Source organism: Dromiciops gliroides, chromosome 3 (genome assembly GCF_019393635.1).
Source record: "Dromiciops gliroides isolate mDroGli1 chromosome 3, mDroGli1.pri, whole genome shotgun sequence".
Taxonomy (NCBI): domain Eukaryota; kingdom Metazoa; phylum Chordata; class Mammalia; order Microbiotheria; family Microbiotheriidae; genus Dromiciops; species Dromiciops gliroides.
The window spans coordinates 622,935,156-622,951,005 of record NC_057863.1 but is presented as its reverse complement, the minus strand read 5'-3'; the positions used below and the strand labels follow the sequence as shown (position 1 = coordinate 622,951,005).

Sequence of the window (15,850 nt, the reverse complement as noted above, 5' to 3'; positions counted from 1 at the left end):
ATCAGTCATTTATTAAACATTTACCATGTGCCAGGCACTGCCCTAAGGGTCTGCCCTCCAAGAGCTTGCATTCTAAGGGAAGAGAGAGCATATATCAATCAGAACACGCAGGATAAATACCAAGGAGATAGGAATTCCCCTTGAAGGTGATGCCAACCTAGAAACCACCCCCTGGAGGAGGCAGTACCTGAGTTGAATCTTTTTTTTTTTTTTTAGTGAGGCAATTGGGGTTAAGTGACTTGCCAGGATCACACAGCTAGTAAGTGTTAAGTGTCTGAGGCTGGATTTGAACTCAGGTACTCCTGACTCCAGGGCCGGTGCTCAATCTACTGTGCCACCTAGCTGCCCCTCTGAGTTGAATCTTAAAGGAAGCTGGGGATTCTAAAGAGTCAGAGGTTGGCTGGAAGGCCATTCTGGGCATGGAGACCAGGGGCAGAGGCAGAGAGATGGGAGAAAGATAGTTGTGTGTTGTGCACAGGCCTGTATGACTGGAGTGGAGAGTATTGAGGGGAGTAAAATGGAAAGATAGGAAGGGGCCGGGTTGTGAAGAAGCCAAACAGAGGATTCTACTTGATCCTGCAGGTCCGAGGGAGAGCCTCTGGGATTTATTGAGCAGAGGAGGTGGGGAGAATTGTGGGAATGGTGACTTGGCAAACTTGTGCTTCCTTGAAGTCCTAGCTTCTCCAAGAGGCCTTCCCCAAGCCCCCTTAATTCTAGTGCCTGCCCCTGCTCATTACTTCCCATGCATTCTCTATACAGCTTGCTTTGTGTATATTTGCGTGTCATCTTCCCCATTAGGCTGTAAGCTCCTTGGGGGCAGGGACTGCCCTTGGCCTCATTTTGTATCACTGGGCTTGACACAAGTGCCTTGGTTGTGCTTTGGCAGCAGAGTGGGAGCCAGATAGGAGTGGGCAGTGACAAGCTGGGAGACCAGTGAGGAAGCTGTTGTAATTGTCTTTGCTTAAAGCTGATGAGGCCCTGAAGCAGGAGAGTAGCTGTTCCAGTGGAATGAAGGGGCGTGTAAGAGAAGAGATCTGAGAAAGAAAAACAAGGCTTGGCAGCTGGTTCAGAGTGTGGAGTCACAAGGAAGTTTTGGCTGAGAGGATGGTGGTGCCTTCACTAGCAAGAAGGGAGATTGGGGGGGTGGGGGTGGAGGAAGTGTTTTGGACACAATGATTCTGCCATCCTCCCCAGACATCCGGGGGTAGCCCAGCGAATAGAGTGCCAGGCCTCAAGTCAGGCTTCAGTTCAAACCTGGCCTCAGACAGTTACTAGCTGTGTGACCCTGGGCAAGTCACTTCTGCCCTCTTTGCCTCAGTTTCCTCATCTATCAAATGAGCTGGAGAAGGAAATGGCGAACCCCTCCAGGATCTTTGCCAAGAAGACCCCAAATGTGGTAATGAAAGGTTGGCCATGACTGAAAAGCAACTAAGCCACCACCCCCAGGCATCCAGTTTGAGATATCTAGCGACACCAAGGTAATTGGTGACGTAGGACTGAAGGACAGAGGCGGAGACTGAGGCGAATCCATATATCTGCCTAGAGATGATAGTTCAATCCATAGGAATTCTCGAGATGACCAAGTGAGAGAACATGCAGGGGTCAGCAAATAATAGCCTGACCCACTACCTGCTTTTATTGTGCTTGAAAATGTCACAGCCTTTCTGCAGCTGCCTCTGGGCTGCACAAAAAGAGACCATGACACCCTTGCTATAGAGAGCAAAGAAAAGGGGGCCCAGGATTGGGGCAGTGGCTGTGGTGAGTATAATGGGGAGTCAGGGAGGAGCAGGAGGAGGTCCCTTGCTAGAGGAAGGGCACACTTGAGATTCACTAGCCCACATTTATGGTGGTTTCTGTACAGCATAAACAATCTCTAGGGGTCACAAGTTGATTTTAACTAGGTGATCCTATTGGATAGCACTCAGACAGACCTCTGTACCATGGGATATGCACAAGGATAGGCAGGGCAAGTATGGAGGGAGTTCTCTCTCCCCAACCCCAGCTCACCAGCTCCAAGGACTAGGGACCTTGAAGCAGTCCCCACTTCTGTTCCTGGTCTGGGTCACCTCTGTCAACACTGACCTTACCTCTTCTCTCACCACTCCAAATCACCACAGATAGAGGAGCAAGTTGAGTCGTCCCCATTACTGGAGTCTTAGCCTGATTGTGGCAAGACTCCCTGCTCCTCCCATGTCACTGAGGGTCATCTCTCACAGTCAGTTACACTTGCCCCCAAATTGTTGGGCATCTATTCATTGTATCCCATATAACAGACAGGAAATTTCATTGACTGAGGAAGAAGAAAAGGGGAACCCCAGAGAACTTTGCAGCCCTAGAAAAATCTAATCATTTCCTGGTTTCTCACAAATCTGTTTCTCTGTGGGAACTTCCCCTGAGATGAAACATCATTATAGAAACACCCATTAAATCATAAGATTTTTAAAGTTGTATCCTCCAATTAAAAGTGAAGAGCAAATAAAAAGAATCTGTGTTGACTTAGGCAGTAATAAAGTCCAACACCTTTTGCTTTGGGTCTTTTGTACTGATCTTTGTCTCTGGCTTCTCTTGGGAATTTCACCCTGTCTCATAGGGTCTGGACACACCACAGTGGGTCACCTTTCACTTTGGCCCATTTGCCCATCTCCTGGTTTGTTAGGACCTTGCCCTCTGTGCCAGTGGTTCCTTTTCAAAGACACCATCTGTACAGCTTGCTTTCTGAGCTGGAAAGCTTGAGTGGGACCCAGGAATGGACCACACCTTTCCTTCTGGCTCTTGCTGTTCTCTGATGCAGCTTTGCTTAGCCCTGCCTCTCCTCCCCTGCATCTCATCCCCTCACTGGCAACTCAGGAGAGGCAGGTTTACCTGGGCCTCCCTCTTCCCAGAGTGTCTGAGCATGACTTGTCCCAGTCACAGCACGGATATTTGCACATAACTATCAAGTTCTTTATGTGGGCTGTGTGTCCATTTATGTATCCATTTGTGTATTTTTAGTATCTCTCATTGTTTCCTGTCTTAGCTCTCAAGTATCTAGCTTTCTGTTAAACCCAGTTAATTCAGTTACCTGAGAGTACTGGGTTTTAGGTTTTGTTTTGTTTTTCTGTATTTTCCCATTAAGAATCAAACAGAATTTTTTATTTGGCTTTTGTTGAAAACATTTCTAAATTGCATAATCCATGAAGCAGACTATTTTCACTTTTGTTGTTGCTTTTTTGTTATTGTTCTTGTTTATTCTTTCTTGCTCCCCCCCCCTTCTTTTTTCTGATTAATGTGGAAATATGTTTAGCATCATTGTAATGTATAACCTCTATCAAATTGCTTGCTGGCCTCCGGAGATGGGAGGGAAGGGAAGGTGGGAGAAAAATTTGGAACTCAAAAATATCTTTAGGTGTAATCGAGAAAAATTAAAAATAAAGTAAATCTTTTTAAAAAATGCATAGTCCATTTTTCCAGCTTAGGAAGTCGAGTCTGCTGACTATTACTGTGTCTTTCTTCGAAGATCTCACAGGGCCTCAGAGCTATTATTCTCAACATTGCTTCTCATCCCATAGTATTTTAGAGGGTATTGGAGATTGGACTGAACCAGACGTCCTCCCAGGAAATGCTCTCCAAGTTTTCTTTTTGTTTATTTAAAAAAAGAAATACTTTCTCCAAATTTTCTGCCTTCTCCAGTAGGCCTTTCCATCTCCTCCTTCCCCAAGCCCCCACTGTGCCTTCTCATAGCAGGTATGCTCTGTTTACAAGGCATATGCCTGGTAGCAGGTAGTCACTGGCACATTATCTCCCCCATTAGACTCTGCGCTCCCCCAGGGCACGATCTCATTTTCCTTTCCTCCCAACACAGCGCCGGACACTCTGTGCTTGTTGCTGGGTTGTTTAGTCATGTGGACTCATCCTGACCCCATAGGCCATGGTGATCCAGGGCTGGCCATGGAGTTTTCTTGGCAAAGATGCTGGAGTGGTTTGCCATTTCCTTCTCCAGTGGTTTAAGACAAACAGAGGTTCAGCAATTTGCCCAGGATCACCCAACTAGTAAGAGTCTGAGGCCAGGTTGGAATCCGGCCACCTAACTGCCACTATACACACACAGTAATCACTTAATAAATGCCAGTTGACTGGCTGGCTTCTCATTTCCCTATTTATATTCCCCCCTAAAACCTGAATGCAGAAGAAAACTCTGGTTAAATGAAAGGACAAATTGATTTCCTAAAAAAAAAAATCTGTTATTGATGTCTTTCTTTGTTTTGTTTTGTTTTAGTGAGGCAATTGGGGTTAAGTGACTTGCCCAGGGTCACATAGCTAGTAAGTGTTAAGTGTCCGAGGCTCCATTTGAACTCAGGTACTCCTGACTCCAGGGCCTGTGCTCTATCCACTGCACCATCTAGTTGCCCCTATTGATGTCTTTTGATTTTGTCATTTTCATTTACAAGTAAATCTCCCAGGGCAGCTAGGTGGCACAGTGGATAGAGCACCAGCCCTGGATTCAGGAATACCTGAGTTCAAATCCGACCTCAGACACTTAACACTTACTAGCTGTGTGACCCTGGGCAAGTCACTTAACCCCAGTTGCCTCACCCCAAAAAAACAAACAAACAAACAAATCAAGTAAATCTCCCTCCTATCTGAGTAATCTTTAGTAATAAAAGCTTAAAAAGAAATGAAAAAGAATTCAGCAAAACTCACCAGTACATGAACAGAATATGGCAGTATCTACAGTGTTCAAAGCCCTCTAGGCCCTCATCCCCACAAAGAAGAGAGTAAAGTTAGAAGATCTTGCAAAAATACTAGAAGGCCAATTTAACATCTTCTGACTTGTGCAGTGCTAGCCCAGGAGTCTCTAGGAGGCCCTTTCTAGGCCTTGTTCTTCTTCCTGCCATGTTTAGGCCTGACTTTGCTATTCTCTTCGTGTGTCGTTCTTTCAGAGTTTGGACTATGACCGTTGTATCAATGACCCCTACCTGGAAGTGCTGGAAAGCATGGATGATAAGGTAGCGTGAGATTCCCTGGGGTGGCAGGCATACTTTCTTGGGGGCACTTGTGTGTGTGTGTGTGTGTGTGTGTCTGTTTAATGAGCTGCTGTTTTTCTCTACACAGAAAGGTCGAAGGTATGAGGTGGTGAAATGGATAATGGTGTTTGCTATTGGAGTCTCCACTGGCCTGGTAAGAACTTCAGGCTTGGGAGTGAGATTAAGCAGGGAGTTAGCCTCAAACCAGTGATCTAAAGAGGAGGCTTGTTGTGGGAGGAGGATAGCCTGTGCCCCACAATGGGGTTTTTATAGTCCTCTGGCTTTTTGAACTAGATAGACTTCTATACACAAAGTGTTGTATAACTTGGAGACCGGCCCTGCTCTCAGTGTACCTTAAACATGTAGCATTTCCTAAATGCTTGATTGTTGGCCAGGGTCTCATAGTTGCTGAGGTGTTCTTGTGAGGAAAGAGCATGTCCTTCTCTTACAGCACAACCATGGCCATGTGATGTTTAAAATCTAAATGTGTTGTCTAAAAAAATCTAATGTGTGGTCGCCTTAAATGAGAAGCTTTAGCACCAGTCTTTGAGCATTAAGCATTTATTAAAGCATAGGTATTAGTGAAAAAGAACACGTGGAGTTCAGAAAGTTAAGAAAAGGCCTATTTAGCCTAGAGTTCCAGCCCGGTCTGGTTCTTCCTCAGCTCCTCCACCACGAGCCTGCTTCAACCGCCAACTCCTCTCAAACTGAGTGTGGAAGCTCTTGATAGGTCAGGAGCAGAGGCGGGCCTTACACACTGCTTCAAGCTGATTGGTTGGCATCCTCCAAATCCATTGCTTCACTGGACTTGAAGGTGGTCTCCAGTTGAGTTCAAAGTCCTTAGCTTCTGGGAACAATACCTTCTTAAAGGCCAGCTGGTGTGGTTACAGCCTAATTAACTTGAAATAGGCTAATCAGCAAAGTCAATCACTCTCACTCAATTCAGTCAGTTTAGATTAATCTCCAGGTAAGCCTTTGAGTATCTGCCAAATCCCATTATTTTCTCACAGCCATTTGGTTGTTACTGTTTGTTCACTTTGGCCAAGACGATTAGATGAATGAAGTCCTTCCTTTAATTTAGAGGACGATTGGCAAAAATAATCATTCACCAGATATTTGAGTGCTGACTACATGCAGCAGCTTCCTGGTGCTGTTGACGACACAAAAATAACCAAGACCTGGTTCTTACCTTCAAAGAGCTTATGGTCCGGGAAGGAAGGTCAGATACATATTTATGGAAGGAGAAGAGGGCAGCTATGGTGCTGGAAGGAGAGGCACAGACAAAAGCTATTGTGGTGGAGGAACAGGGAGCAGAGAGGAAACCTGACAGTCTATGCCCCACCTCACACACTGTCTGTTTACTGCCCAGGTGGCAGAGGATTGTGGGTAGGGGTTGGACAGGCAGTGCTTCCTAGCTATCCTCAGGGAGCCCCCAGGGATATCGCATGCTAAAAAGCAAATGGTGAAACTAGAGCCTATGTTATTCCTAGTAGGAATTGTAACTGGTGGTTTCTTGTCATTAAACCTGAAGAGGGTTTGTTCCCTCCCTCTCTCTCTCTCTCTCTCTCATACACACACACACACACACACACACACACACACACACACACACACACACACACACAGTAACTAGGCCCAGAGACACCAAGTGACTCACCCAAGATCACATGTGCAGGATTTGAATTTAGATCCTTTCCCTCCAAGTTGAGGACTGAAGAAAGGAAGATGATTGAATGCTTCCCTTGTTATTGACAGGTGGGCCTCTTTGTGGACTTCTTTGTACGACTCTTCACCCAGCTCAAGTTCCGAGTTGTACAAGCTTGTATCCTTTTCATGATTTCTGATGTTACTGGAGTTTCTTTCATGGTACTGTTTATTAGCATTTGTCTTTTAGATGTGTGCCCCCAGTCAGTGTCTCAGCAGGCTTCCCACAATGACAGGAAGATCTGTAACAGCAAAGTGATGCTTGGAGGTTATTGGGGGATTTAAAGCTTTGAAAGGAAAAATAAATTGTTTTTTTTTTTTTTTTTTTTTTTTTGCGGGGCAATGGGGGTTAAGTGACTTTCCCAGGGTCACACAGCTAGTAAGTGTCAAGTGTCTGAGGCTGGATTTGAACTCAGGTACTCCTGAATCCAGGGCTGGTGCTTTATCCACTGTGCCACCTAGCTGCCCCCAGTTTCTTTTTTTTTTTTAAATATGTTTATTTTGCTAAATACTTTCCAATTACATTCTCAATGATTTTTAACATTTATTTTTTTAAATGTTGAGTCCCAGATTCTCTCCTTTTCTCCTTTCCCTCCCATTGAGAAGGCAAGCAATATGGTATCAGTGACACATATGAAGTCGTATGAGACATTTCCATATTAGCCAGGTTGCAAAAGAAAACACATACAAACCAGACAAGAAGAATAAAAGAAGTGAAAAAAGTCTGCTTCCATCTGCACTTAGAGGTGATCAGTTCTCTCTCTGGAGGGGGAGAGCATTTTTCATCCCAGGGCCTTGGAATTACAAGAACAAGTTTCTTAAAGAATGACTGGTACTTGACATTTACTAGCTGTGTGACCCTGGGCAAGTCACTTAACCCTCAGTGCCCTGAAATTAAAAAAAAAAAAAAGAATGACGACTGGAGAGAGAATTGCTGAACTCCGAGTGCAAATTCTAGTATAACTTCTCGCTTTATTTTTTGTTGTTGCTTTTTTTTGTAAGATGGATAATATCTAAATGTGGTTTGAATTATTTCATATGTATAATTGAAATAATTTTGCTTGCTTTCTCAGTGGGGTAGAAGAGGGGTGGGTAAGAAGGAGAAATTTGGAACTCAAAAATTTTTAAATCTTTAAAATAGGGGCAGCTAGGTGGTGCAGTGGATAAAGTGCTGACCCTGGATTCAGGAGGACCTGAATTCAAATCTGGCCTCAGACACTTGATACTTACTAGCTGTGTGACCCTGGGCAAGTCAATTAACCCTCATTGCCCTAAAAAAAAAAGTCAGTTGAATCTTTAAAATAAATACTTTTATTTTAAAAAAGAAAAAAAGAATGACTGAGCTGTCCCGTAACAGATCCACCAGAGAATAGTTGGTAGCCCCCCGCCTCCCCCACCCCCCTTGTGGTGATGGATGATCCCAAATGCGTTGGGTCCTGGTGCAAAGGACAGATAGCTTTTCCCCAATCTTCACTCAGTCCTGTGGCTGTATGACCTTTATGCTCCTTTGTCTGCTGCTTTGGACTGTGGCCTCCTCCCCTGAGGGCTTTCCCTACTCCCTTTCTAAAAATATAACCTCTTCAGTTGTTCCATTGAGTAATTGGATTGCAGTCTCCCCTTTGTAAATGAGCACCGGCCACATCTGGTGTGAGTTCTGGCTCCTATCATCATGGTGAAGAGGAAGGGGTTGAAAGGCGTTTGCTCAGTCTTAGTGTTCTTCTCTGCCCCTGAAATACATAGTCACAGCCCTGCCAGGGTCAGAGAGCCACCTGGAGGTGAGGATCAGAAGCCATCTCCAGCCGGAGTACAGCAGACACGCCACTGGGGAGCTGACAGCCCCATGGCTGTGCCACCAGGGGGGCAGTCACATCTTCCTTGACCCAGACTGCAGCGGTCGAGGAGTGCAGTGAGAAAGGATGCCTCGCTCTCTCTCTCCTTGAGCTTCTCGGCTTTAACCTGACCTTTGTCTTCTTAGCCAGTCTGCTTGTCCTGATTGAGGTAAGAAGACTTGTGGCTTGTGAGAGCTTTCATCAGGGCAGTTTTTCAGCTCAGTTCTTTAAACATTTAAAAGTGCCTACTGTGTGCCAGGCATGTGCTAAGCACTCTGGTTACAAATAAGAAAAGGAAAGACAGTCCCTGCCCTTAGGGAGCTTACAGTCTAATGGGAAAAGACAGAAAGGGTGCTGGGGGAAGGACACCAGGGGCATCAGGAGCGTGGAACCTAGCAGAGCTATAGAAGGGAAGTGGAGGGAATTTCCCCAGCACCTTGATGAACTGATTTAGAAGTGAATGAGCCTTTGCTTAAAAGACCGATGGCATTTGGTTGCTGAGGATCAACAAAGCATTTATTAAGCACTTACTGTGTTCTGGGTACTTGGCTAAGTGAAGACAAGTCGAAAGAAAGTCCCTGCCCTTGAGCTTAGCTTTTAATGGGGGAAGACAACACATGTAAGGAAGCTGACAAATCGGGAGTGGACAGAAGAGCAGTCGAGAAAGTCTAGAGGGTCAAGATTGAATTCTGGGGAGAAATGAAGACGTGGGTGGCCTGGGTGGGATTGGGTGTTTTTTTTTCCCTTAAAATGGAGATTCTGAGAGGAACCAGCCATTCAGAGGAAAGGACTGCAGGGACGGGGGTATTTGCAGGGTGAGAAAACCAGGGATGGCACGGACTTCCAGGCTGAGGAGTGAGCCTCTGTGACCTGGGAGAAAAGGAGAGCCTGGGCTAATGACCTGTAAAGCATTTCTCCCTTGTAAGCTTCCCAGATCCCATAGCTCTGGTGAGGTCCTAGCACTTTGCTAACTTGAAACCTCCACGCAGAAGTGGTCTGCTGTGATTGTTCCTTTCCTCTGTCATCATGCTGCACCATAGCCTGATGGCTGATAGGATGGGATTTAAGTGTATGGTGTGCACTCACCTTGTCTTGGCAGCCAGTGGCAGCTGGTTCTGGGATTCCAGAGATCAAATGTTACCTGAATGGCGTGAAGGTGCCTGGCATTGTCCGTCTTCGAACCCTGGCATGCAAGGCCTTGGGCGTGCTCTTCAGCGTGGCTGGAGGTGAGGAGGGTTCTTGTGTTTGCTTTTGTTTTGTCCTCGGGAGGTGTCAGAGAGAAGAGTAAGACAGTGATCATCGAGAGGTTCACTGATGTAAACCCATGAATTTCAGTAATGTTATTGCAGATAAACCACACGGAATTCTCGAGTGTCCCGCCACTTATTTTATTTTATTTTTTCAATTTTTTTTTTCCAATTACATGTAAAGATATTTTTTTGAATTCCAAATTCCCCCCCCTCCCCCGGACAGCAAACAATTTGACATAGTTTATACATTACTATTATGTTTAACATATTTCTACACTAGTCATGTTGTAAGAAGAGAATCAGAACAGAAGGGGAAAAAAATGCAAGAAAGAACAAACAAGAACAATAACAAAAAAGCAACAACAAAAGCGAAAATAGTCTGCTTCAGTCTGCATTCAGACTCCATGGTTCTTTTTCTGAATGTGCAGAGCCTTTTCCACCACAAGTCATTTCCCGCCACTATTTTATTTTATTTTTTTATTTTATTTTTTAGGCAATGGGGGTTAAGTGACTTGTCCATAGTCACACAGCTAGCAAGTGTCAAGTGTCTGAGGCCGGATTTGAATTCAGGTACTCCTGAATCCAGGGCGGGTGCTTTAACCACTTCGCCATCTAGCTGCCCCCCCGCCACTATTTTAAATTAGCCGACTGTCCTCCTGTTTGATGGAGTTCATTTTTAGGCATTTGTGGCATGATGGAAATTTCCTCTAAACCCTACAACATGGCTTTACGTGGTACTTTTGGTGAATCATCCCACAGTTCCTTTTGTAAAGCCTTGGAATGTCACTGTTAACTGTTTCTTATGGCACCACTTTCTTCAGTCTCGTAATGATTTCCCCATTTTTTAAAACTTATTCTTAGGGCTCTTTGTAGGGAAGGAGGGTCCCATGATTCACAGCGGTGCAGTTGTGGGTGCTGGACTCCCTCAGGTAAGCAATGATTCTCCCAAGAGCCTTTTGTCCTAATTTGTGAGGGAGTCTTGTGAAATCAAGCTGGAAAGACAGGTGGGACCCAGGCTTAATCCAGCCAAACAATCATTTATTAAGGGCTTAGCAAGAGTAGGCACAAAACTAGAATCCATTTCTAGCCTTGGGAAGGAGCTTCCATTCTACTAGGGAGATACCGCTTGTAAAGAGAAAAGTATCTAGAGACAATTGGAGGGGATAGAGGAGGGAGGAGGAGAGAGGAGAGAAAGGAATGGGGAGGAAGGAGAAAAGGAGAAAGAGAGAGAGAACTAAAGACCAAGGGATTAGGAAAGGAAGATGGCATCTGAGCTAAGCTGGGAAGGAGGCTAGGAATTCTGGGAGCTTCTAGGCCTGAGAGGGCGTGGGGAGCACACCTCTGCAAGCATGTGGAGTTAGGAAATGAAATGCTGAGTTTGGAGGTGCCCCTTTGGTGCGATGGGGAATAACTTGAAATAAGCCTGGAAAAGAAGGCGGGAGCCAGCTTATGAAAGGTGTTAAATGTGATTGGTGGAGTCTGTACTTTATTCTAGAGACAAGGGACCCCCCTGAAGTCTCTGAAAAGGCAAGCGACATGGCCAGTGTTGCTCTTTAGGAAGCTTGCTTTGGTAGCCATTTGGAGAACAGATTAGAGCGGGCAGAGACTGGCTCCTGCCACTTAGGTCCAATTAGATCCACTTAGGAAGCCACTTCAGTTAACTGAGTGATTGGACGGGAGTGGACACAGGAGTCAGAGGAGCCGGATGTTGTGGGTGCAGATCACCCGGGCTGGGGTGGTGAGGGACAGTGAAGCAGCATCAGGGATGATTCATGGGCTTCGTCCCTGGGTGAAGGAGGAGTGGCTTAGAAGGCAAGTTTGACTCCTTGGGGGATCGCCATCTGGAGCTGCCCAGCAGGCCATTGGGTTAGGCAGGGGTGAGATCTTGAGCAGTAGATCTGGGAGCCATTTCCACAGGGATAATTTAGCAGATGAAACTGATGAACTTATTGAAACAGAGGTTGTAGAGAGAGAAGAGAAGATGAACAGGCATCCTTGGTGGACCGCCATGGTTAGCAGGCATGACGTGGGTGATGAGACTGAAGAGCAGCCAGATGGGTGGGAGGAGACTCAGGAGAAAGCAGCATCTCAAAAACTCATGGAAGAAAAAGTATGTGGGAGGTGGGGAGTAGTCAGTAGTGCCAAGTGCTTCTGAGAAGCCAGCAAGAGTGAGGACTGAGAAAAGAGCCTCAGAGAGAGGAATGAGAAAGAAAGATCCTCGGTAATGTTGGGGAGATCAGCACCAGTTGTGTGCTGAGGTAGAAAGGCAGGCCAGAGGAGGAGATGAAGACAATGGGGAAACTCGGGCATGTTTGTAGGTGTTGTGCAAGGTGGCCAGAGATTGGAGATGAGCAAAGGAGCAGAGACAGTAGAAGGGGGTATGAAAAAAGGACACAAGTAGAGGGGTCGTCCTCAATCAGGAGGACTGCCCCATAGTCAGAGACAGAACAGAAGAGAAGAAGGGGGGACTCCAGATGAATACATTCATGTTGTACATCGAGGAAGAGGGAGAGAAATCATCAGCCCTGATTGGCTGGGAATATTCTGTGGAGACTCTCCCACTGGATTTGAACTTCCTGGTATCAGCTTGGGTTGAGTAAGATGAGTTTCTTGTTCTAGGTCATTAAGTGAGATTGAAAGACACCGGAATCACAAGCTTTACTCTCTCTCAGAATGAGTCACTTAGAGTCTCTCTATGTGAGAGCAAACAGCATTCCCTCAAGCCGGGGCTGGGCGCCTCGTGAATACATGGAACCTTATGATGCCAAGCTCAGTGCTAAGACTGCACAGCGGAGGGGAATGATTGCTTTAGGGGGTTTTCAGGGGGAGGGTTATCTTGGGATTAGCCCAGTTTGAGAAACCTCCAATTCTTGTAAGCCGTGATTTCTAGACTAATTCAGGTACTGATGAGAGATGGCTCTCTGACTCCCCAGTGATGGAGGGGAGTGAAGGACTGCCTTCTCTTGGAGTTCATTCTTTAATAAAGCACCATCTCAGCTGCTCAGGAAAGAGCCACCACTAGTCAGATGCAGCTCATCAATGAGCTAAAAGGGAACAAGAGGCCTTAGTTCTGGGATGGGAGGACAGCAGGACACCTGGATGAACACTGATTCACAGAGTGACAAATGAGGCCTCCTGGCAGCAAAGTCCCCTAAGAGGAGCTACTTCTGTGCTGGGGCAGCCATTTTGAATTCTTCTCCTTCTAGGGCCACCCAGGACAGATGGCCCTAGAAGTTAAGGCGCTGCCTTTAGTCCCTCCTAAAGCAAATGTTTTCACCAGGTTACTTACTGTTTATTCTTACTATATCCTGTGTAGTTGTACATAGGATAAAAGAATGAGTTTGAAGGTGATTCCTATGGCATTTGACTGTGACATGTAGTTTCAGGCCCCCTGAATTCCCTAGTCTGAATTTTTCTCCTGTTTTCAGTTCCAGAGCATCTCTTTGCGGAAAATCCAGTTTAACTTCCCCTATTTTCGAAGTGACAGGTATGAAGGGAATGGGAAATTGCTCTTCTAGAAATAGCAAACAAAGTGCTTAAGTTAATGACGGGACCCCAGGCCAAAAAGCATGGAGGGCAGTAGAGGGGGAAATGATCCAAAATTTAAAATATGCTATAGATGAGTGGAGTCAAACTCAAACAGAAATGGTGGCCACAAAATTGTAGTAGGATCCCTGTGGACCACCTATTGACTTTGTTTTAAAATGTAATATTATTTTATTTATTGTATATTTATTTTGTATTTTATTTATTATTGTATTTTTTTGTATATGCTTTATATTTTGTTAAATATTTCCAACTTATATCTGAATTGTGCTTCTATTGTGGGCCTCACCGTGTTTGACACCTCTGCTGTAGAGATAATTCTCACTTTCGCACACAGAGTCTTTATGATGGTCCAGAGATGTGTTCTCTGTCTTCTCCATCCTTAGCGTTCATTCAGCTCTTTCTCTGGAAATAGGGCTTTGACATCTGCATTAGTGAAGATTGATGCAGAGGTTTTGGGAAAGGCAGATGTGGTGAGAAAGATGTTGGGTTTTTGATTCCAGAACATCTTTCGTCTATCTCTTGAGGTGTCAGTTGATGAGAAATGATTGGAACATTTAGGTTGGGAGGATGATTTTGCTTTGCCAGAGAGCTCTTCTGTAAGAAGGGAGCCTCCAGATGGGTGCTGGGAACTCTTCCCCTCAGGTGGTACATGCATAGGAATCCCCACCTCACAATCCCCTACTGCCTACTCAAATGTGAGATCAAATCACCCCCACGTTAATTAGCATAAGGGAATGTGTTGTATCGTTGGCTTCCATGTCCTGAACCATCTCCAGGTGTCACATTTCTTCCTTTCCTTTCCCACTTAGAGACAAGCGAGACTTTGTGTCAGCAGGTGCAGCTGCAGGAGTTGCCGCGGCTTTCGGGGCGCCCATTGGGGGCACCCTCTTCAGCCTGGAAGAGGGCTCGTCCTTCTGGAACCAGGGACTCACTTGGAAAGTGGTAAAAAGTGGCTTTGAAATGTGGGCTACTCTGTGAACTGACTGTGAGGCTGGACACCTGAGGCCTTAGCAGCCAAGATAGCACTTACTTCATCTCCTGGGTTTGACTAAAACAGAAGTCCCCCCCCCCCCCCCAGCAATATGGTTATTACAGAGCATTGAATTCACTGCTCTTTGTTCTGTACTTGGCCACTGTGGAGCTCTGGGGAGACCAGAGGAGATGAATAAGAGGGAATCAGCCTCTGGCTTTGGCATAGGTACTCACAGCCTCAGGCATTGGCCTGGGAAGAACAAATGCTGCTTGGAAAATGTCATTTCGGAGCACTTTACAAAAATCCCTCCTCTCATTTTGTCCTCTCAGCAACCCCATGACTTAGATAGGGACTTGAGCCTCGTAGGTGCAGCTACTGCATCACTGTCAGGTCTGTCTCCTGACCAGGAACACAGACTCCCAGGCCTGGAAGGGACTTCAAGTGCCCCCTGGGTCTGAGAAAGAATCCCCTCGGCTGGGTACCCAGCAAGGAGTCATCTGTGCACAGCTAGAACCAAGGGCTCTTTCCATTAGTACCTTCCTATTCCTAGCCCCCAACTTTGGGGTTCTCCTAGGTGACTCAGCTTTGCTGAATGTAGTATGAACCACACATCCTACTTCTCTTTCCTCACCTGACTTCTGGGAGGAAATGTTGCTCAGAAAGGCAAGCTTGTCACTTCTGAATTCTCTTTTCTTCTCTTCCTCTTCTTTAGCTCTTTTGTTCCATGTCTGCCACGTTCACCCTGAACTTCTTTCGTTCTGGAATACAGTTTGGAAGTTGGGGTTCCTTCCAGCTCCCTGGGTTGCTGAATTTTGGGGAGTTTAAGGTTAGTGTCAAACCAATCCCTGATGTTTTGTACTTTTCCCCGAAAATCAGTCTTAATGAATGTGCCAAAGAGCAACAGTCAGAAAGACGATCAGAGAGCTCAGACTCTGCCCTTTGGACCAGAGGAGCCAAGTCTTATTTCTTCCTGGCCAGTCAGCATCATTTATTACTTACTATGTGCTAAACACAGGGGGTACAAAGATGGACAAAAGGGGGCCCTGCCTTAAGGGAGTTTCTATTCCAATGGGGGTGACAACTTGTAAAGAAATAGTTAAGTACAAGATTCATACAGGTTAAATGGAAAGCAGTCTTACAGGAGAAGGCTTTATCACCGGGGGAACCAGGAGAGGCCTACAGAAGGTGGGATTTGAGCAGAGTCTGAAGGCAGCCAGGGATCCTGTTTCCTTCTTTCTTTTTTTTTGTGAGGCAACTGGGGGTTGGGGCAGCTAGGTGGTACAGTGGATAAAGCACCGGCCCTGGATTCAGGAAGACCTGAATAACCCCAGTTGCCTCACAATGCAAGATTTTTTTTTGGTGGGGCAATGAGGTCAAGTGACTTGCCCAGGGTCATACGGCTAGTAAGTGTCAAGTGTCTGAGGCTGGATTTGAACTCAGGTCTTCCTGAATCCAGGGCCGGTGCTCTGTCCACTGCGCCACCAGCTGCCCACAGCCAGGGATTCTGGGAGGTGGAGGTGAGGAAAGTGAGCAGTCCAGGCT

At 45.9% G+C, this 15,850-nt stretch overlaps 1 protein-coding gene across 1 annotated transcript in view; it reads left to right on the top strand.

The window, feature by feature from the left end:
• The window catches only part of CLCN6 (chloride voltage-gated channel 6), a 36,000-nt gene that overhangs the window by 2,668 nt on the left and 17,482 nt on the right, over positions 1-15,850 (top strand). The window contains exons 3-11 of the mRNA XM_043994846.1: positions 4,920-4,985; positions 5,092-5,157; positions 6,759-6,825; positions 8,599-8,705; positions 9,636-9,762; positions 10,648-10,715; positions 13,215-13,273; positions 14,145-14,277; positions 15,021-15,134. Coding sequence (XP_043850781.1) covers positions 4,920-4,985; positions 5,092-5,157; positions 6,759-6,825; positions 8,599-8,705; positions 9,636-9,762; positions 10,648-10,715; positions 13,215-13,273; positions 14,145-14,277; positions 15,021-15,134 — 807 coding nt within the window. The remainder of the gene's footprint in view (positions 1-4,919; positions 4,986-5,091; positions 5,158-6,758; positions 6,826-8,598; positions 8,706-9,635; positions 9,763-10,647; positions 10,716-13,214; positions 13,274-14,144; positions 14,278-15,020; positions 15,135-15,850) is intronic.